The sequence below is a fragment of the Cyprinodon tularosa genome, unplaced genomic scaffold, assembly GCF_016077235.1.
Source record: "Cyprinodon tularosa strain WSP-4 unplaced genomic scaffold, ASM1607723v1 ctg125, whole genome shotgun sequence".
In the NCBI taxonomy this organism is placed as follows: domain Eukaryota; kingdom Metazoa; phylum Chordata; class Actinopteri; order Cyprinodontiformes; family Cyprinodontidae; genus Cyprinodon; species Cyprinodon tularosa.
In genome coordinates, this window is record NW_024038059.1 from 261920 (window position 1) to 285352 (window position 23433).

The 23433-nt window shown below is 35.9% G+C and overlaps 1 protein-coding gene across 1 annotated transcript; it reads left to right on the forward strand.

Moving 5' to 3' along the window:
* The first annotated feature begins 225 nt into the window (after positions 1-225).
* On the forward strand, positions 226-23433 carry tmem63a (transmembrane protein 63A). Its single transcript, XM_038276513.1, has 23 exons — positions 226-428; positions 5191-5356; positions 5549-5628; positions 5767-5845; positions 5993-6030; positions 6148-6290; positions 8543-8594; positions 8922-9030; positions 9118-9188; positions 9292-9372; positions 10053-10170; positions 12377-12510; positions 13571-13714; positions 14765-14918; positions 15007-15113; positions 15210-15296; positions 17272-17337; positions 17587-17749; positions 17949-18054; positions 18152-18319; positions 20282-20397; positions 20492-20542; positions 22349-23433. Exons 1-23 carry the CDS (start codon positions 241-243, stop codon positions 22481-22483), a joined length of 2556 nt encoding a protein of 851 aa, XP_038132441.1. The 5' UTR covers positions 226-240; the 3' UTR covers positions 22484-23433.

Genomic DNA, 23433 nt, shown 5'->3' on the forward strand with positions numbered 1-23433 from the left:
GATGATTTCTCTTCTTCTTTTCTAAATAAAATGCACTCCTGTGCTCCTTTATCTATCTCAGTGGTTCTTTCTTGTCGGTGTCATATTTTTACAACTTTGTAAATTCCATTTACAGCAGTGAAAACAGTAACTTGTGCACACAGCTCTTTCAAGTACCACCTTGTCAGGTCAATCTAGGGCGGCTCGAGGAGGGGCGAGCAGCGAGCACGAGACTGATTAGTAAGTTCGCTGCATCTGCGCATGTGCGGAACAGCGAAGGAAGGAGTCCCGCACACTTCGGTTATTTACGGTAACAGGAAATATACTTTCCATAGAAATAGAGGCTGTAAAACATGGGCTTTTCCCTGTGATTTAATCGGCTGGCGTTTAAAGAAATTGAGTTTCATCCTTGGCTTTAATCCTGAATTTGACGTGCGGCGTTTTTGGAGGTAAGTAAATGGATTATTTGTCTAAATAGAAAACTTCTTGGGGAACTTCCGTTAGTGTGTTTCTAATTTAGTTTGTTAAATAACCCACTGTTTTAGGAGTTTAAGTGACTACTAGCGCGGTTATTGTTAATACTTTGACATCTTTAACGGTCGTTCAGTGACGTGTCAGAGAGTACTTAACAGCTGTTGATTGACACTCTTCCCCATGCTTTGAGACGGGAGTCGAACCTGTAAGTTAAAATGATTATCAGATGTGATTAAGAAATGCTGGTTTGTTGTTCTTCACCACTGGCAAGTCTTGTTTCCTCATGACTTCGTCTATTTTGGAGAAAAGAAGGGCGTGTCTGTGGTTGATTACTTGCAGAACCAGTACAATTAACTTGACGTTGAGTACACAAGCTGCTCTGTCCCTGAGTGTCAGCAGGATGTTTGATCTGTAAGGTTATCTACTTCTCAACGATCCGCAGCTCGAATTGATGCTGCACATGAATGCAATTTAAAATAAACGAATAATCCGCAAACTTGCCTATAGAAATCCTTATCTGCAGCAGGGGCGGAGCTAGATGGGGGCCAGGGGTGGCCATGGTCACCCTTATCCAATCATTGGCCTCACCTGTGGAAAACAAACCCCTACCCTTTATTTTCCTCTAATACAGATGGTGGCAGCAGTAATACTCTCAAGTAGAATATTCAAAACATTTCTTATATATTAACAATTACTTTACACATAAAAAAAATCCCTGTGGTTATTCTACACATCAATATATTAACATTAAAGATTATAAGTACAGAATGCATGCTCTTCAGAAATAGATTTTGTTTTATGGGGTAAAATGAAAATGTCTCTGCAAGTAACTTAGAAGTGTTCAGTGAAATCATAGATAAATAGCTGTTTTAATAAAAACATATTAAATAATCAATTTATCTAGATATTAGTATTTTTAAGTAACAGTTTTATGTGGAATGATTACTGATAAAAGTAGGTAAGCAATGTTCGGCCAAAACTCAAACCTGAAAGTATATTATCCACTATACCTTTTATATAGAAAGCATGGATGTTTGAACATATTTGTCTATGTGTTAGAAAAGGCTGTTGGAAAGTATAGTTTGTCTTTATTAATTTTTTTAAAATATGGATTTTTGCTTGTTAATTTTCCTGTTCGAACAGTGTAGATTGACTGTGAGGTTTTGGTGCCTATCTGCTTTCGGCCACCCCTCAGTGTACATTAGTTATTGCCTGGCCACCCTTATAAAATGTTCTGGCTACACCTCTGGTCTGCAGTATGAAAGCTCTATGCATGCAAGGATTAAGAATTTAACAGCTGTACATATTAGTTTGTAAAAACGAACATGTTGAATGTTACACATGGATTATCACAGTTGATGTTACATTCCGTATTTATTATTTGAACGAATGGACTCAAGCAAAAAATTGAAAATTAGAATGGAAAATCCCTTTATTGTCCCACAGTGGAAAAGTTGTGGTGTTACAGCAGCAGCCAAACATAAGTTGTCACAATGTCACAATGTGGACCTTATAAAAATAACAGAAAAAGTGAGTTAAGAAAATAAACAAATGAAATACTGTACTTAACAGGGTTTTTACAATATAAATACTTTGTATCTGGAGAATAAATAATCAATAAACAGCTGTAAACAATTTTACAGTAATGGATATGTGAAAATAGTAGCAATACAAGAGATGTGCAAAAAAAAAAAAAAAGCAGCATGTTACTGAGACAGAAACAGCAAAAATTAGTACGAATGTGAAAACGTCTTGAGGTTGTTGGGAACAGTGATGGTTATAGAGTCTTACAGCTGCTGGGAGTAAGAATCTGTGATAACGCTCCCTGGTGCATTTAGGGTGCAGCAATGGCTTCATGCATGGTGTTGGAGAAACCCTGCTTCAGTAAGTTGTTTTCAAGCACAATGGAGAAGAATATAATGACACAAACACACACACACACACACACACACACATATATATATATATAAGCACAATGGAGAAGAATATAATGACACACACACACACACACACACACACACACACACACACATATATATATATATATATATATATATATATATATATATATATATATATATATATATATATATATATATATATATATATAAATAATACTTAGTAGTATAAATAGGTAGTATTAGCTGTTTCATTAGTGTTCCCATGCGCTCTGACCCTGTAGTTTTGGTTAACAGATGTAGCTTACCAACTGCAGTTTCAAAATAGGAGCGATTAAGAGCAGGATAATGTCTACATAGTAATATTTGTTTGTGCTTTAAGCAAAGTAAACTATCGTAACCCTGGGAGCTTGAGAAAACAGCAGTAGTTCCAGGACTTATCTTGAAATCTCTATAGGCATGGTTTAGGTTCATAGAGTTTCTGAATCCATTACTTTTTTGGGCCTTGAACTACCACAGTGTTATTAACCAAGCCATTTCTAGAACCTGAATTAAAGGATTAAACAATGTTGAAAAACAGGAAACTCTAGAGTGTTTTTCATCTTAGCAATATCTGGGGCAAACTGCTGCTGAAAATTGTAAGCCTAAAGACAACTTTATAAAGTTCATTATGCAAGAGTCTAAATGTGGTTAAATGTGGGCATACAACAGTCGGATTGATAGCCTTCAGCTCAAGATAAAAATGTCTTTCATCGCAAGCAAGCCACAATGACAGATGCACTGCAGGAATAAAATATGCTGAGCAAAACAAAATGCACAAATTAAAAAATTCTTTATCAAAAAATGTGAAGGTGAATAAGAAACAACAGCAACATCTAGGTCCTTAGTAACATCCTCCAACTATTGTTTCTGTTTAGAGTACACTATCGGTGGTAAGGTTTTCATTAATTATTTAATGATTGCTTAAAATGTTTGACTTATGAAACTTAAATCCTACAGCCATTGCAAGAACTGTTGGAAAGCTTAGTTCAGTTAACCTCAAAGGTTTCTTAACACTTGCATTGTGTTAAAGGTAAACGTTTAACTATCACTAGTTGTTAACAGGGCCTGAAGTTAAGTTTCTTGGTCAGTATCCATCGCAACAGTGCTTTATTTACCAGCCAAAATTTTGTTGAGCCTAAAATAAGAATGAGAGACTCAGAAAATGCTTTAGAATGGTTTTCTCATTAAAGTGCTGTTGGGTTATTATCTAACTTAATCTCATTTATAGCTAGATCTAGATCATGAAAACTGTATCTGACCTGGTATGACTAGAATCTAAACTAGAAAATGAGATAAATAATGCATGAAGATCTAATTACATGTTTAACTGATTTTTTTGGGTCATTTTTTTGCATCAAGGTTCAACTCTATTCTTGTTTTTTTATTTTTACATTACATAAATTTAAAATGTTTTTTTTTTACATTTGTACATATTAATATTTTTATTTTCAAGACAAGTCTAATATCTATAACATTTAGATAAATAATCATAACAACAATAACGGAATTGATAGAATCCATACCCATATTTCCAGGGCCATAGCCATCATCTCAGAAATAAAGACACATTTTTCAGAATAATTTATCAGTCTCTTGCATTCAAGTTTAGTTTCCTGTAATATATCTGTGAAAATCTTTTCCTAATACGTGCCTGGTTTCTCTCTGCAATAGATATTCTCAGAAAGTTATTGTTTCTCCTTATCTGTAAAGACACTACATCGTTCTCCCGGTTGCTGGCCTATCGTCCATCTCCTCCCTGATTCTGCTCTTTATGCTATGTTAGTAAATATTAGAGACAAAATGGAAAACAACTTTTTGAAATAGCATTAGGAAGAGTAAAAAATGCAGTGGAATTTAGCTGATACTATTAAGCCATGGATCTGATTTCTTCTCAGCTGCTATTATTCTTTATTCACCTTCCCTCTGCTCCTTGGATTATGGTAATAAAAATTTGAAAAATGTAAAAAGCAAAATTTTGAGATAGAATTAGGAAGAGAAGCAATAAAATTTGCTGCAGCATCTCAGTCTCAAGTCACTTTTATGCAATAGATATTTTTCTCTTTTTGCTGACCCTCCTCTCTCTATTGTGACCATTTCAGACTAATAACACTGAGAGCAATTGTGAGCACATAGTCTGCTTAGAAAGTAAAGAGGAGTGGGTTTATTCCTAGAATAAACTAACTAACTAATGTCACAGACGTAGCAACCTTTTAAATTATTGCTAACTGACTTAATATATTGATATAATGTATGGGCATGTCTGATTTGTAATCAGTGTTACCCAACTTAAACCCATCCATCCATCCATCCATCCATCCATCCATCCATCCATCCATCCATCCATCCATCCATCCATCCATCCATCCATCCATCCATCCATCCATCCATTTTGATTCTTGACAGCTGCACACTAATAATGGGTTTAACTTTTCTAACAGTTAAAAAAAAAAGCCTTGTTTTTGCCACATTTTCTAAGTAATTAAAGAGAAAAGCAGGTCCTGCTTAATAAACCATATGTTACCTAATTGGACAACAACTCAACCCTTGCTTTGTATTTTGTTGTTTTTGGTTAGCCGCTAACATTCAGGTAGGTTGACAGTTTCACCAATTTCATGCCCTGGTTTTTAGTATGGTGTTGAAAAATGTATGTTTTCCCTAAATTGTGAAGGATAATGAAGCACTGATTCCCAGAAATCTACATCTACAGTTGTTTTTTTTTATTATTTTCATTTTCATTATACCTCTTTGAGATTAATTAATTAATTAGTTGTTGTTTTTTTTCTTTTATTCTCTACAGATATACAGCTGGCCTTGCTCCAGCGATGTCTTCTTTGTGGCCATTGGTGGTCTCTAATAGTACTTCTACTTTAAGCTGCTTCAACTCCAACCAGAGCACTGTTCTCACAGGACTGGATTTCGGTGGCGTTCCAGTTGTCCTGCTGCTTGACTTCTGCGTTTTCATTGTATGTGTCCATCTGTCATTGTGTTGCATAACTGATATATTTAGCATTACAAAGCATGTGACTAGAAATATTTTTCTTCATGACTTGGTCTTAAAAACACAACTCAGTACATGTTTTCTTTGTTCTTATTCATTCATCTTATTCATTCTCTACAAAGCTGTCATACCTAGCCTAAATTTGCCTTTTTTTCAGTGTTTGCTGTTCCTCTTCACTGTCATCAGAAAGACATTCTGGAACTACGGTCGTTTAGCCCTGGTTGCAGACAATGAAGGGTTGGTTAATAGCTTAGCATGCATGTTTTACGGCTGTTAGAACTTGAAGTTGTGGCAAACTCCAAGAATATAAACATGACAATAAATTAAAAGGAAAAAAAAAATTAAAAAAATTAAACAGTGAACTTTTTATTATAGATTTAGTGAAACACAACATCGCCGTTATGGACGTATGCCATCCACCGCATCCAATGCTGAGAACCCTGAATATGAGTCGGTAAGAAAAAAATCTTTATTATTAAACATAATAAAAAAGCAAACTCAGTTTCATTCACACAACTTTATGATTAAAGTTGATTCTGAACTGAAAAGAAGTCGCCGCCATTTTTATTCTTTGCAATACTGTATTTCTGTTTCTGTGCAGGGAGTTTGCTCTTGGCTGCCCTACATCCTGACAATGGAGTGAGTGTCGTGAGCTGTTTGTAATCGCCTTGGATTTTATTTCGTTTATATTTGTTTTCTCATCACATGCTTAAAATCATGTATTGTTTTTGTTTGATTTCTCCTTATATGTTTCAGTGATGAAAAAATAAAAGAGAAATGTGGCATGGATGCTGTTCACTACCTGTCCTTCCAGCGACATTTGATAATCCTGCTGGCGGTCCTCACTATTACCTCCCTGGCAATCATTCTGCCCGTAAACATGACCGGGAAACTTTTCCGTAAGTTTAACAAGTCACGCCCAACCCCGTCTCCTAGAAACTCAAGTTCATAGGCATGAAAGTCCATAATGGCACGCAAGCATAGGGCTGGGCGATAATTCAATAACGATATATATCGATCGATAGACGTGTGGCGCAATAGAAAAAAAGAGGGTCGATAAAAGTTCGATAAAAAAGAAACGCAGTTTTCCTTCCTTCTCATTGTAGCCTAGCATGTAGGTTTATGCTAGTCACTGCTTCCTCCCAACCAATCACAATCGCGGACCCAGGCACGCCGTCACCAAGCGCCGCCCTCTCAAACCACAACACAGAGCACATGAAGATGCAGCAAGGAGAGGCGGAGGAAACTGTTTTAAAGAAAGGTTTTTGTAGTTCGGCAGTCTGGCAGTATTTCGGTCATGGCAAGTCGGACCAAAAACAAACCACAGTCATCTGGAAAATGTGTCGGGAACCAGTGAAAACCAGTCTGATAACGAAACCAACTTTTTTTTTATCATCTCAGCCGCTCACACCCGCAGGAGTACGAGCTGAGTAGGCCCCGACGCGGCTCTCCTCCGAGGAATCTTCGGAAAATATATATATATTTTCAGTTCTGGCTAGTTTCGCACGTAGTTCTAACAATTGAGATAAAAATGCTGAGGGGCCAGAAACTTCAAAGTAATAACTCAGGTTAAAGCAGGAAACGGGGGCGGCGGTGGGGGGGCATTTATTTATTTGTTATATTTATTTTGGTCACCTTTCTGGTCACTTTAGTTTATTCTTTGTCAGTATTCAATAACATAACTCGGGTCTCTTAAGTTATTTTTCTTTAAAACAATTCTGTTATGGTTAAAAAAGTTGGTTAAATAAAGATTTAATTCGAAGTCGAAGTGTTTTTTATTAAAATTCAATCATTTAGCAATATTATAAAAAAGTCCAGGCAGAGCTGCACATAAAATATGGTTTCAAATCTTTTCAATAATTATCGATATCGATCAATATGCATTTTTTTTTATCGATAAGCTTTTTTTCTATATCGCCCAGCCCTACGCAAGCATACTGTTATGCACAGCAAATGTGTAAATAGGAGGAATGCTAACCTGTAGAGCACTGCAATGAAGCAGAACTGAAAAAAGGAAGAGATCAAACACAATTGCATGTCTGGCATAGGAGTTTTTTTTCTTCCTCTAACCTTTCAAAATATTTGCTGTTATTCATGCTTTAGTTTACACATGACAGATCATGGCTTAAAATAGTTCTCATTCATCTACTGCTATTCCTTTCTTTTAAGAAAATGTTTGTGACAAATTAATAATATCCACTCTTGGCTTCTTTGGTTTATCACCAGTCATATTTTGTAAAAAACAAAACAAAAAAAAACCTACTGATCACATGGGTTTAGAGTTATAAATACTGTAAAACGGTTTTAATAAGAAATGGACAATAATGTGTGAGTAAACAGAGATTTAAACATTTTCATAATTATTCATCTTTATAATTTCTCAATACAACTAAACACAAACAGAAATACATTTTTTTAAGTAAATCTGTGCAGAATGGAACTAAAGGCTAATGTGGATGTTTTATGGTGGTTCACATAAGCAAAAGCTTAAACCGATGGAGCGTGATGCATCTGCTTGAAAGATGCACATCAAAGATTTAAAAAAAGAAAATAAATCTCATAAAAAATATGAGATTCTTTTCTATAAAACTAAAACATTTAAACAAATTAGAATAAAACAGAAAAACTTGTTATTGTCCCACCGTGGGGAAATTTAAGTGTGACGTTGCAAAGCAGAGAGACAAAGAAAGCATACAGATACACACAAGAATATAAAAAAGGGAATACTCAGATCTAACGGAAAATGTTCAAAAATGAAATAAAAACAGCAGCTCCTTTCAAAAGAATAGAACTGCAAATAATAGGATGGGGGTAGAAAACACTCAAGAAGCATATAAAAATGCAAATAAAGGCATTGGTGTACAAAAGCACTTAGTGTGCAGATATAAACTGTGCATGTAACTGCATTGGTGTAAAAAATTATTGGGCTTGTTGGAACCAAGTGAAAAAAAACAGCTTAGATGAAAAATTTGTGGTATTACTCCTCTGTGTTACTCCCTGAGTTTTTGCTTTTTGTAAAGCATTTGAAAATATAAAATGGAAAGAAATACTCAAAAAACAAGATTCCTTTTCTTTATTAGGGTAAAGCTAGACACTCAACATATTTGTGTTTGTCTAATGTTGTTTGACAAAATAAACTTCTTTCTTTTAGGAAACGATGCTCATAGTTTTGGAAGGACGACTATTGCGAATCTCTCTACCCAGTAAGTGTGATTAGAAATTTCAAAGAAAAACAACAACATTTTGGTATATTCTAGAGATTGACTGATACATCAGCAGGTTGATGTTTTTGGCTGATATTTGCTTTTTTCCCCCCATGTATTGGTATATATATTGCATTTATTCAACTATCATATAACTGGAAGAAGAGAAAGCAGCACATACCAGGGATTGATTAAACTGATATCTAGATATCAGCATCGGCCTTAAAAAAGCTGTATGAGTCAATCTCTGGCATATTATCTCAAAGTAAATTGGAACACGGGGCAGTTATCACTTTTCTCAATGGTCACTACCAATTTTGATTCCAGAAACAATTTCTTATGGCTCCACACTGTGTTTGCGATTGTCTACCTGTTCCTGACGGTTTTGTTGCTGCGGTTACACACATCCAAAATGAAAGGCATGCGCAGAGAAAAAGTGAGTCTCTAATTGAATGTATTTATCACACTAAACAACTGATGTGAAGTTTTTGGTCACACGTCTTTGGTCTCATTCTTTTTGTAGGCTAGAAACACCCTGTTTGTGTGTGCAATTCCTAAAAGAACAACCGAGGAACAAGTAAAAACCCACTTTACGTATGTAGGATGAATTTATGTTATGTGACTTTTTGTTATGAAACAACCATATTAATAGTTCATATCTTTTAAACTCCTCATCTGCTGCCATGTTTGTCCATAGGGAGGCGTATCCTTCTTGCAAAGTGTGTGCAGTGACATTGGGCTACGATGTGGCCAAACTCATGTACCTTGATAAGGAAAGGTGAGATTTTAGAAGTAGCTGCTTTTAGAATCTCATGATTATTTTTATCGAAAAACAAACTTATTACACCCTAATTTAACAGCTTTACTAATTTTATTTTTTGTACTCGCATATTGTTGTATGTCCTCTATACTCTAACCCATAATTTTAGTGCAAGTTTCAGCCATCCTATCACATATAATCATCTCCAGATTAGAGAATTTCACATGTAGCATAAAAGTTAGGTTCTCATGAAGGGGTGAATTGTCTGTCTGTAAAACAAAACAGTATTATGCGGCTAGCTTTGTGTAGAGAAAATAGCAAACTTACACTCTCATATATCTCATTACATCCTCCTAACCCTCTTTTATCCACATGACAATCAGCTGACAGGTTATTATGTCTCTTATAAGTGGAATATTCACTTTTACTGCTCTGTAAGTGCTAAAGATGCAGCGTATGAACGGTCAGCAGAAGGGAGTGGTTGTGTTTCTGTGTTACGTTTAGAGGCAGTAATAAGTCCTGTTTTTTTAAGTCTGAGAAAAGCATTGTATATGAATATATATATATGTACTACATCTACTTATATGAGTAGATGTAGTCTGCTCATAAAGCAGTTTATAGATGGTTTGCTTTTTTTTTTTAACTTTTTATTAAAAATCAACTGTCTCTGTTTATATATTTCTGTTTTTCCAACCCAGGGTTCGGGCTGGCAAAAACCTGCGATATTATGAGCGTGTCCTGGAGAAAACAGGGGAGCGTGAACTGATCAGCCCTCGTGTATGTGGCCACCTATGCTGCTGCTCCAGCTGTGAAAAGGTGAGTCTCACTCTGTAATCAAGGCGTTGTTCATATTAAGGATAAAAGGAATCAGGATTTTTTTTTTTCCACGTGCTTTAGCAATCTAACTTATCTAAGATCAAATGTTTCAAATGTTTCTCAAGACTCAAATGTTTTTCAAGACTTAATCTCAATCCAGATTTATTTCATCAAACCCAATGAAATGGATGTAGTTCTTAAGTATAACTGAAAACCCATTTGTATTAAATGAACTAAATTAGTTGTGTGATTGTGCTGCGCTGATCCCATTCACTAGTGACACTCCCTACTTACCTACTAAGCATGCACTTCAATTACATACACTATATTGCCAAAAGTATTTGCTCACCCATCCAAATTATTGGAATCAGGTGTTCCAATCACTTCCATGGCCACAGGTGTATAAATTCAAGCACCTAGGCATGCAGACTGTTTTTACAAACATTTGTGAAAGAATGGGTCGCTCTCAGGAGCTCAGTGAATTCCAGCGTGGAACTGTGATAGGATGCCACCTGTGCAACAAATCCAGTCGTGAAATTTCCTCGCTCCTAAATATTCCACAGTCAACTGTCAGCTGTATTATAAGAAAATGGAAGTGTTTGGGAACGACAGCAACTCAGCCACGAAGTGGTAGGCCACGTAAACTGACGGAGCGGGGTCAGCGGATGCTGACGCGCATAGTGCGAAGAGGTCGCCAACTTTCTGCAGAGTCAATCACTACAGACCTCCAAACTTAATGTGGCCTTCAGATTAGCTCAAGAACAGTGCGCAGAGAGCTTCATGGAATGGGTTTCCATGGTCGAGCAGCTGCATCCAAGCCATACATCACCAAGTGCAATGCAAAGCGTCGGATGCGGTGGTGTAAAGCACGCCGCCACTGGACTCTAGAGCAGTGGAGACGCGTTCTCTGGAGTGACGAATCGCGCTTCTCCATCTGGCAATCTGATGGACGGGTCTGGGTTTGGCGGTTGCCAGGAGAACGGTACTTGTCTGACTGCATTGTGCCAAGTGTAAAGTTTGGTGGAGGGGGGATTATGGTGTGGGGTTGTTTTTCAGGAGCTGGGCTTGGCCCCTTAGTTCCAGTGAAAGGAACTCTGAATGCTTCAGCATACCAAGACATTTTGGACAATTCCATGCTCCCAACTTTGTGGGAACAGTTTGGAGCTGGCCCCTTCCTCTTCCAACATGACTGTGCACCAGTGCACAAAGCAAGGTCCATAAAGACATGGATGACAGAGTCTGGTGTGGATGAACTTGACTGGCCTGCACAGAGTCCTGACCTCAACCCGATAGAACACCTTTGGGATGAATTAGAGCGGAGACTGAGAGCCAGGCCTTCTCGTCCAACATCAGTGTGCAACCTCACAAATGCGCTTCTGGAAGAATGGTCAAAAATTCCCATAAACACACTCCTAAACCTTGTGGACAGCCTTCCCAGAAGAGTTGAAGCTGTTCTAGCTGCAAAGGGTGGACCGATGTCATATTGAACCCTATGGATTAGGAACGGGATGTCACTTAAGCTCATATGTGAGTCAAGGCAGGTGAGCAAATACTTTTGGCAATATAGTGTATCAGGGAAATAACCTTTCAGTCTGTTTTTGCACTTACAAACGTTTGAAATTGATGATTGAATGGACCTGTTACCCTTAAAAGATATTCATTTAAAATACCAAACAGAACATAGACATTTTTTTTTATTTGACAGAACCTAAGGCATCATTGTTCAGAAACAGTATTTAAAAAAATTTACATTTAGAGTTGCATCCTATTTACAACCTACAGGTATTCAAATCTTGATACTACTTTGTGATTAGATTGATGTTTATCCACATTATATATCAGAATCTCTGTAAAATTCAAAAACATAGGATGATATTTTGAAATAGAAATGTAATTGAAACCCTGTTATTTTGATAGTGTTGCAATCAGAGCAGGTTGTGTAACACTGACAGCTTGGAAACCTCAGTCACACTTTAATTGCAAATGTAAGTAAAATTGGGGAAAATCTCTTTAGATATTGAGGGAAAACCATAACTTATGACAAAAGCAACATGGTGTACTCAGCTTTGAACTTAAAAGTAGGCTGTGATATTTTAAGAAGAAAAGACTCCGACAATCATTTAGAAAAACTAAAGGAAAATTTTATGGACAGGGAGTATTTTATTATAAAGCGAATGACTAACAATCTGTATGTGTTTTCACTTAGGTCGATGCCATATCATATTACAAGTATAAAGAAAAGCTGTTGCTGGAAGAAATGAGACAGCAAGCAGAGGAAGTCCCACGGGATCCGCTGGGTATGGCTTTTGTCACATTAGAGAACGAGGCTATGGCAAAGTAGTGAGTATTGGTTCTTCTTTCTGTGTTTACAAAAGAAGAAGTTGCATTACATTGAAAAGGAATTCTGCCATTCTAGAACCACAACATTGATTTTTATTGTAAAGTGAGATCAGAAGTGAGATCAGATTATGGTCTAGATTTATACATACACTTTAATATGAGGCATTCTTTTGCACCTCTTGCTATAGGTTTCGGGACATTGTCCTACTGGAAGTTAAACTTCCCTTCCAGTCTCTTCTTGTAGCATCGCACTAGTTTTCTTTCTTGCTTTAAACTCTCTGTCTTTCAACATTCTCTCACAAATGTACTTATCTCTGGTCTATAAAGAGATCCCACAGCATAAAGCTGTTACCACCATGTCTAACCGAGAACATTAATAATTTTCCACTTAACACAGTAGATATCTTGTGGGCTAAATATTTTAACTTAAACCTCTTCTTCCACAAGTTCTCTTTATTTCTGTGGAAAAAATAGGAGTTGAATCCTTTTCTGTAAACATGGATTCCTTTGTGCCTCCCATTGAGAGCACAGCAAATAGATTTAATTAGAATCTCCTGCTTAACTCTGGATCTCTGCAGCTTTTCTCATTGGCCAGCCTATCAGTGAGACTTAAAGTTTCAGCATATTTTGTTTATAAACTAGGCCTGCTTTAATCCTCCCTACAACTTTATCTGTGATCTGTCTGTGTTCACTGCTCTATCTATGTTCTCTAACAACCATCTAAGGCCTTCACAGAACAGCTGGGTTTATTCTGATATAAACTCAAAACAACTTGTGAAATAATTAGGTTAGACTGGAATTCATGAAGAGCTCTCAAAGGAACAAGGCTGTACACAAACACATGGCACAGTGTTCAGATATTCCTTTAAAAAAGAAGAAGTAAAGTAGGTTTTACGTCAAATTCAACAAAAAAAATATATTGAAGATATTCTAAGTATAGGGATATTTCTTTAATGCAGTCTCTGACATAAAATGTATATTAAATGATTAAATCATTTTGGACACATTTATGTCAATAGTATTTCTATAATATCCCTAACTGCTGCGTAAATCCCTGCAGCATTCTAAAAGACTTCAATGCGATCAAGAGTGGAGGGCGAAACTGCTGCTGTGGGAAGAGGCCTCAGCCTTCGTCTGTCAGCAGAGATCTAAATGTAAACGAATGGATGGTCAGCTTTGCTCCACATCCCAAAAGTATTTACTGGTAAGATCAGAACCAGCAACCCGCCATACAGCAGGTGTTCCCTGTATATCATAATGAGGAACTAAAAAGACCAGGGCTGTGTCCGAATGTCCACCCTAGCCCCTAACCCCGCAATCAGTATATAGAGCAGGGACTATGTAGTGGACTTTATAGTGAAGTCAGTTAACTAATCGTTTAGACAGATGATCACTACTTTTCGCTCTCCGTTGGACATGTAACTCCGCCTCCTTTTTTTTTTTCTCCCCCAAAATAAATCCCATGATGCTTTGCAAAAAAGAAACAATATAAAAGAATGAGAAAGAAAATTAATATATAAAAAAAAGCTTTAGCTAAAGTATATTGCTATCAAGTCTGAAAACTTAAAGGCCTTGTTGTTCTTCAGTAACTTAATCGAGGCATGAAAACTTTTAATATCATTTTGGAATGCTTGAAAATTTTGAGAAACTTTAAATAATCTGCACTTGTGAATAAAGAATTTTCCCATAATGAAAATAATATTACATAAAAATTCAAAATTTTTATCATGAAAAGTAATGCCTAATTTAACTCCTTTATATTTAGAATTAGGAATCACATTTTTCGTTTATAACCAATCATAAATCTTGTCCCAAGAGGACTTAACCTCACAACAATTTTGGATGCAAACTACTTTTCAAGGTGCTTTTTTGAGTCCACTACATTTTCATCCACTAGACATTTGGAAACTCATTTAAAATGGTGTAACCCCCACATAGTGCCCTATGTAGGGGTTAGGGTGGACATTCTGACAGCCAAGTATAACGGGAAAAGAAGCTATATTTTCTCTAAATGATATTTAGTAAAACCATCTGTTTATTTATATACACATTTATAGTATATATTTGTAAGAAATTAACCCAAACTGTACGCAGTTTGTGCGCATATACTTAGCTGTTTTAAACAATAATTTCTATTATAACCAAATACACTCGGTTGTTTGATCACCTTAAAGTTTGAAAAGATTCCCATATTTAAGTTACACACTATAATCTTTGGTTATTTGTGCTTTTACTTACTTTCCATGACCATCAGGGAGAACCTTTCAGTGGGCGGCTTCTGCTGGTTGATCCGCTGTGTGGGAATAAACCTCCTTCTGTTTATCCTTCTCACCTTCCTGACGACTCCCACCATTATCATTAACGTCATCGACAAGTTCAACGTGACACAGCCAATCCACTCCCTTAATGTGAGTTCTGAACTTAAAAAAAATATATATCATGGTTTTGTTTTCAATAGGTATTAATCATTAGGATACTGTTATTTTCTTTATCCAGAGCCCCATCATTAGCCAGTTCTTCCCAACTCTTCTGCTTTGGTCTTTCTCTGCATTGCTGCCTACAATAGTGTACTACTCTACTCTAGGAGAGGCCCACTGGACCAGGTATTAAGATCACATTACTCACTGGTGGAGAAAACATGGTAAACTTTCTGCTGACGGGGCTACATTTTCCTAATTTCACTACAATCTGGATTCCAGGTCCAGCGAGCAGCTGAGCATGATGCGCAAATTGTATTTCTTTCTGCTCTTCATGGTCCTTATTCTTCCCTCGCTAGGACTCACCAGGTAATTCTGAACAAGCACTGACATTATATAGAAGGAGGTTACAGTGGCGCAATCAGGTTATTGTTTTTATTAGTTGTTTTTTTGTGGTTGGGAAAAATTAACCTGATTTTTATTTCTGTTCACTTTATATGCATCTGCTAATATTGAATTAAAACATGCTTATTCCTCAGAGCCATAAAAGTGTCCAGACCACTTTTGACTTTTTCATCCTTTAGTGGATTATAGTTATTCAATAAGATGATCCAATATTGTAAAGTTGAATAAATAGTGCAAATAGTTTTTAATTTGATAAAAATCAAACCATAAAGTTGTGTGTGCAGTGTTGCACATTTCTTTACCAATGTGAAGCATGGAAGTGGCAACACATTGGTGTGGGATTGTGGGATTAAAAGTATAGACTTTAGATTTTGTCAGTTATATTTTGTATTATATATAGTAGCAATGAAAAAAGGAATACTAAACGTATTTTTTTAAAAGTGTTTTAATGCAATAGATTTGGAACTGCATGCAGACAATGGCTCAACAAAAACATGATACATATACTAAAAAAAAAAAAAGAAAAAAAATCTCATATCTTTACTCCAGCTGCAGCAAATCTCTAAAAATGTAGAAGAGCAGCACACATGGGTTGAAGTCAGTCATATGATCAGTTTTTTGGGGTTTAAAAACATAATTAATTAGAGATTGTCTTTGTTGCTAAAAATCTCAATATTTTATCTTTATCTAAAGGTAGATTGTACTCCATTCCTAGACAGGATCTTTGTCAATGAAGACAAGGGGAGATCTAATGCTACTTTGATACCTATTAGAGACTAAAAGATGAGCCCAGAGGTCCATCTTCAAGCAGAACAGTGACCCTGAACTATAATCCAGTAAACTGAAATGTTTTACAAATGGCTTATCATTTATGGCTTTGGTCCAGTCAAAGTCCAGACCTTATCCAATAGACCATCAGAGGCAAGACTTCAATTCTTGTTCTCAGATTCTTTTTATCTAATCCACCTTAGACTGAGGTATTTTAATCTCGTAATACGTTAAAGTAGTAGAGAGAGGCCCTAAAATGTTTGCCTATACAAAGTATTAACGTAGAGCTGAATATAATCATACTTATTGAATAATGATTTGCAAAAAGCTACGAAGTATAATTTTCTTTTGGCTTCACAAAAACTACGTTCAGTTTGTTGTATTAAATATTTGCGGTTACAGCGTTTCAAAATGTAAAAAAGGCACTACATATACTGCAAAATGTCCATATTGGTTATTTATTCTCCAGGTGCACAGTATTTATATTGTCAAAACACTTACCAGCACAGTATTTTATTTTTTAACTCTTCACTATTATGTTATTCTTATACACTTTTCTAAGGTCCACATATGTGTGACAATATTTTCTATAATATTTTTGCGGTAAACACCAGAATTTCCCCATTGTGTTACAATAGAGGGAGAAGTTAGTCGAGAAGCACTAACTTTAAAGCAATAACCTATTGTTAATTCAGAGAGCTCTTTGCACTTTGGAGAAATCCTCATTAACTCCTCATATTCAATTCAAGAATGTTCATTTAGTTTTAGATGTTAGTAGCTGTAGGCAGAGGTCTGCCTTGAACCAAATCTGGAGTCTAACTGAAAACACTGTTGGTGTAAAACAATCTTCTGCAGAAGATGATTACTGTTGTTGACAGTGTTCTTCATTTTATGAAGAATCTTCTGAGGTTTTAGAGCAAATGACAAATGTTTCTTTGGCATTTACTCGATGGCCTTACCCCAGCAGAGGATGGCAGAACAGATCAAACTCTCCACAACAGACTAATAGAAGATACAGTCACCTCTTAGTCTGCAAATCCTCTTGATTTTTTCAGAAGATTCCTTATAAATTAATGACCACTTTCTTTTTGCATACTTGTATTAATCAACTGTCAGAGGAGACTGCTTTCTAATTCCAAGCTTTAAGTAATTTTTTGTTTGTCTTTTTTAGCCTTGCCTGGTTTTTCCGCTGGCTGTTTGATAAAAAGTTCATAGTTGATGGGAAAACAAGATTTGAGTGAGTATTTGGTTGGATCGGTTATATTTTGGCTAATTCACTGCATATACAAATTAAATCAAACCAGAGGTTTTGATTGGTTTCTGGTGAAAGTATTTGGAAGTTGTGTAAATTTGTCTCAACCAATCACTTTCTTAATCTAGTTTAATAATTTTTATGCTGCTGTAGATATTTTTATTTATTCACAAGTTAGCGTTTGTCACGCCTTCATGGTTTTAACGGTTCTCTTGATTTAAATCGATCCACCAGATGTGTGTTTCTACCGGATCAAGGGGCGTTCTTCGTAAACTACGTGATCGCGGCCGCCCTGGTGGGCTCTGGGATGGAGCTGTTGCGGTTGCCAGGGTTACTGCTCTACGCAATACGTTTGATGCTTGCACGCTCTGCTGCAGAAAGGAAATATGTCCAGCAGGTTTGTAAGGTTATTTCATGCTTTGTTTCTTCCTTTTCATCATGTTAATTCTTAATAAAAGGATGCAGGAGGAACTTTTGACCTTTATTTCTCATTCTAGGCTTGTTCTATACCATATATATAAGCCACATTTTGTGTGGAAAGAATATATCCACTGCTTAAATGAACAGTAAATTTCATTTTTATTTTTTTTTTACAGCACCAAGCATATGAGTTTGAATATGGAGCCATGTACGGCTGGACTCTGTGTGTTTTCAGTGTCATCTTGGCTTACAGCATCATTTGCCCCATCATTATGCCATTTGGTAAGGAGTTTAATAGTTGGTATTCAGCATCATGGTTAGTCTAATGTAAAGTATAATGAGCAGTTTTGTAATTTGTGACTTTGTTTAATTCAATCAGGTCTTCTTTACATATTGCTCAAACACCTGGTGGACAGACACAACCTGTTCTTTGCATACCTACCTACTCGCCTTGACCGCCAAGTCCACCAAGGAGCTGTTGATCTGGCTTTAACAGCACCAATCCTCTCCCTGATATGGCTCTACTTCCTCACCGTCCTTAGAGCAGGTTAGAAATAAGTGTTTTAACATTTAATGCAACCATGAAATCCATTGTTTTTATTCAGACCCAAAAAGTTTAACAAGTTGCCAATTTTAAAGAGTAAGAAATGGAGCTGAACAATTTTGCCAAAAACAAAATTTGCAATTATTTTAAACTAATATTGCGATTTTATTTTGATTTTTCTTTGCACTTCCTTTCCACAATCATATAAATGTTTTACTACAGGATTTAACATTTTTCATGACCTTAGGAGCTGGTGTTTCCAGAGTAGGGCAGGACTTTACTGAAATTATTCTGTAAAAAAGTGCTAACTTCTATTTGCAGGCTAGCTGCATCTCTGTTTTTTCTGTTGGGTTGAAAACCCACTTTAAGCATATTCCTGCCACCTAATGTTAAATGTAGTATGACACAAATTAAGCACCTCTGCAATCTGAAAACTGCATTTTGTTTTATTGCAAATGCAATTAATTGCCCAGCCCTAGTAAGAAACATTAAGTTAAATTATTTTTTTTGCATTTCTAAATCTAAAGTGTTTCCTACATTTTACTGCTAAATTAACAATTTGAAGAACCCAGTTCAGCTATAATCACCGATGAGATATGTCTCTACCAGCATTGCACATCTACAAACTGACAAGTGGCCCATTCTTGTTGAATAGCTGAGGCTCAATCAGATTAGATGGATGTCATGTGCTATTATGCTCCAGTCAGGAGATTTTAACTACAGATTTCACAACCGTCCCCAAAGCAAACAATTCATATAAATATGTGCATTTTTAAATAGCACTCACTATTCTACAAGTAGAAGTCATAAATCTCCTACCCCATTTGTGCTCACTATATTAGGATGTGTCATTAGCTTCGATTAACAGTATGTTTTGTGATGTGGTGTTGCTTTTATCCTAGGTAGGGTTTGTTTTTTTTTTTACACTGGGTTTAGTCAATATTTCTGCTTAAGTGCTAATATTTTAAAGTGAACTTTTAAGAAAGAAAAACAAAGTAGATAACGTGTCCCTCAGCAGTCAAAGTTCACAAAAAAGAATTCCTCTTTGTGAAGTATAACCAAATTTAAAGATTAGTAAACAAAACTAGCTGCTCCTTAGCAGATTAAATGTGTTCCAGTACTGCATGTCTCTGACAAGCTAAGGTGACAAAAAGCAGCGACTCTAGAGGGTGTTTGAAATAGGAGTCGGAGGTTCTTAGGCTGTGGGAAAACAACCAGGTCTGAGTGGTTTCTAATCTTTTTAAGATGCCTCAACGTGCTAATTAAAGTTTTACGTCCAAAGTACAAGATGGTAAAACTGAAATTATTGGAAGTTCATAAAATAAAAATCATGCCTTTATAATGTCTTTTGGGGAGGGGGTGGGGGGGGAGAAACAACCCTCCAGGAAGTGTCTACTCCTATAGTGACGGTAAAAAAAAATATTTACAGACTACCGTGTTGAGATTCCATGCATACCGCTGTGTTAGGCAACCTATCATTTAACTTCAATAAGGATATTCCTTTTTGACAGCTCACCTGTCTGGCCTGAAGGAAAATTACCCAATGTAATTTACTCTGATATACTGAAAAACCATCAACAAAAAACTGAATTAAAGATTGAATTAAAGATTTACAGCAAACGTGAGACGACTGCAGGCATATATTGTGGTTTAATAAAAGCTAGAATGCTGCAAGTCTTTATAACAAACAAGCGATTGTATTTTGTAATCAGCTGTGAGCAGCAAACGCAGCCAGAGTGAGCATAACCTGTTCTGTTCTCAATAAGATGTCAGTTATATGCCAGGATATAGTTGTTTGATTTCATCCACCCTGTTTTCTTTTGGGTTTTTGTGCTCTTAGCAATACGTCATCTTAATTATTTTAAACATGGTACCATGTCAAACTTGTAGATCATCATATACTCTCCCTCATTGTGTGTGTTTTAACTGTAGTCCACGGTGTAAAAATATTTATTTTGTTTTCAGGTTTCATGACTGGTGTATCTCTATTCACCTTAGTGGTTTTGTGTTTCACTGTCTTCATCTGTGTGGGCTTCACCTGCTTCGGCCAGTTTAAGCACCTTAGTCCGCATAACTATGCAGTAAGTCGCAACCCCCCCCAACCCAAGTGAGCGTAATGTTGCCATGCCGTCACCCTTCATGCTGAGCATTCATTTGGATTGTTTTCCTTTTTAGGTCAAAGAGGAGGACGAGACTACAGTAGAGGGAGTGGAAGAAAGTGCTAAGGTGGTGTACTGATTAGTGTTCTCTAAAAAAGTAAAACAACGATTATGCATGTTGGGAAAATGCTTTGCGTTGAACTGAAACTGACTTCACTTTGTTTGCTGAGCTTGTGTTAAGGTTTCTGGTGTTAGTTATTAACTAAGAAATCACTAAAATCATGTCTGAACATATCTGGATTGTAAGGCAGAACAACAACAAAGGAGACTAAAGGTGGAATGTTCACAAAGAGGACTGTTCAAAGTTCTTTAACATCAGGATTAGGATCAGATTTTTTTCAGTTTTCCCCCCTTGATCAAAATCTGTGAAAAGCTGTAGGTACATATTACATTATATGATATTGCTGGAGCATTATCGCATACATAAATCAAGAAAAAGCTTGTTTTAAACTTTCTAATAATTGTTTTAACCAAAATATGGACAAATAGACATTTTAAGGTGTGATTGCTGTGACAGTTTTTCTTTCCTATTTTGAAGTGTTGCTCTATTATATATATATATATATATATATATATATATATATATATATATATGTGTACTCCAAAGCAGCTTGAAGTTATCGACTAGAACAATAATTTTATCAAATCCCTAGATCATCTAAATTTGATAGGAAATGTTACAAGTAGAGAACATAATTGCTATAGTCTGTAAGAAAAAAAATTTCTCAATTTATGTTTTTCACACTAAATAAATATAATTGTTGGATTTTTTCTATATTTTTTATTCACTGATTATGCTAATCAGCCCTGGCATGATATCAAAACGAGTTATATGTTCTGACCCCTTCTTTAAGACTGACTTAGTTAAAAAGTTTTTTTTGTTGTTTTTTTTTTTTGCTAAGTTCACAGTCACTGTATGAGCTGACTCTCATTCATTTGTCAATACTTTTTCAAAACGATACTATGCAGATCCTTACACCATGACTCAATTAGTATATTTATTATTTTAGCAGCTAACAGTTTCAATCGGACCTTTGCCATTTCTAACATATGTTTTATCTGCTGCGATGGACTGGCAACATGTCCAGGGTGTACCCCGCCTCTCGCCCGTAGACCGCTTGGAATAAGCATGAAAAAAAAATGGATGGATGTTATATCTGCTTTTTTTCCATTAACTTTCAAATTGCATAGGTTTTCGTCATTACAAAAAGGAATTTGTCTAATGGAAACATGACCGATTTAGAAAAAGTTTTGTAATTATGATTGGGTGGTTTTTTCGGACATATTGAAAACGTTTGCAAATCTGCATTGTAGACACACATGTTCATATATGACTCAAGTGGTCCACAGCCAGATTATACTTGTCTACCCAAACAGTTGCTAACAAACTTATGTGTGATTTAAAAGGCATTGATGGAAACACCTCAATTGCAAAATAATTTTTTTGCATTAGTGTCACTTAACAAATGGGTGCATATTTGTAATGGAAAACACTATTGTCCTATATTTTGCTCTCTTAAACTCTTTGTTGTTCAGGGCAACTTTTGATAAAACTGCTCTCATTGTTTTTTTTCAAGTTTAAATAATTTTAGTTGTCAAAAAGTAAAACAAGCAACATTTTCACACAATGATTACTTTTTTAATCACAGCACTTGGAGGTTTTCCTCTTTAAAATAAAGGAAAATAGCACCCTGAATGGCAAAATTGTGGGAAAAAAATGCTATTATTAACCAGATGATGATTAATCAAATTTTAAAACAGTTTAAAATAGCATACATTTATTTTAGATTGTTAAAAAAATGTTTTCAAATTATAATGGACATTACTTTATATGTTTACACTTATCCCTCTCTTCTTAACTGCATATTTGCAGGTTTACCTTCCCAGAGTGCTTGATAGCCAATCACCTGCCAGCACCATGAAGGAGGCTAAAAACCAACAGTCTTATGGCTCCTTAGAAGACAGCCCACCTGAGAACTTCAGCGGGGTGGATAGCACAGATGCATAATGCCATGAACTCTACAATGTCACACCTTTGAGCAAAGATGCCCTCAAATCATTCTGCAACTCTCCTAGATCTATTCACAGACTGTTCCAGCATGTCCTGTTCAGACTTCCAATGCACAAAGAACAATCTAATCTTACAATCTCCTGTGATAAAGTGCATCTAAAGGGTGTAAGGTTTAAAATGCTTGTTTATAGGAAGGAAATTTTATTTTTTTAGGAATTTTATTAGGTATTAAACTTATCATTGTGGACCCAAGATGCCTAGCTAGAGCACAGCATTGAGACCTTTTTAAAAAAAGCACCAAGTAACATTTATTCAACAGAAACTGCCATTCAGAACAAGCCAAAAGTAAAGAATGCCTTGTTTGCTACTTGCAAAAAAACTTACAAAATAGTACCAAAGAGCTGGGTAACCACAGGTTAATATTTCCTATTCTCAGGGGAAGGATTGTAAAATGCACCTTTTACTTCTTTTATGTTAACTACATGATTATTATTTTGGTTTGAATTATTAAACCAAAACTACAAGTAGCGCTATTGACAAATATAAATAATATAAATGAGAAAAGGAAACACTTTCTTAATTTACAAGTAAGGCTTGGGGTTTGCATCTGCTAGTTCATTTTCCTTCAGTCAAGGGATCATTTTTTTTTTATTTAAAAATCCATATTTTAATTTTAAAGAATTCATAAATCCTTTTACCAGAGCAATTTTAGTTGTATTGAACCTGATTTTTATGGTCTTTTTATATGCATTTGTTAGAAGGAGCTCTTCAGACTTATGTTTACATTTGGTGAAGGAGTTCAGTGTTGATATTTTCCGTTATTTTAAACTGAATGAAGAATCGCGTCTATATGTGCTTGTATTGTCACCGGGGGGCGCTGTTGCACTGCAGTGATGATGTGTATCCTCTGAAATATTCATAAAGCTGTAACAAAAAGGTCAAACACA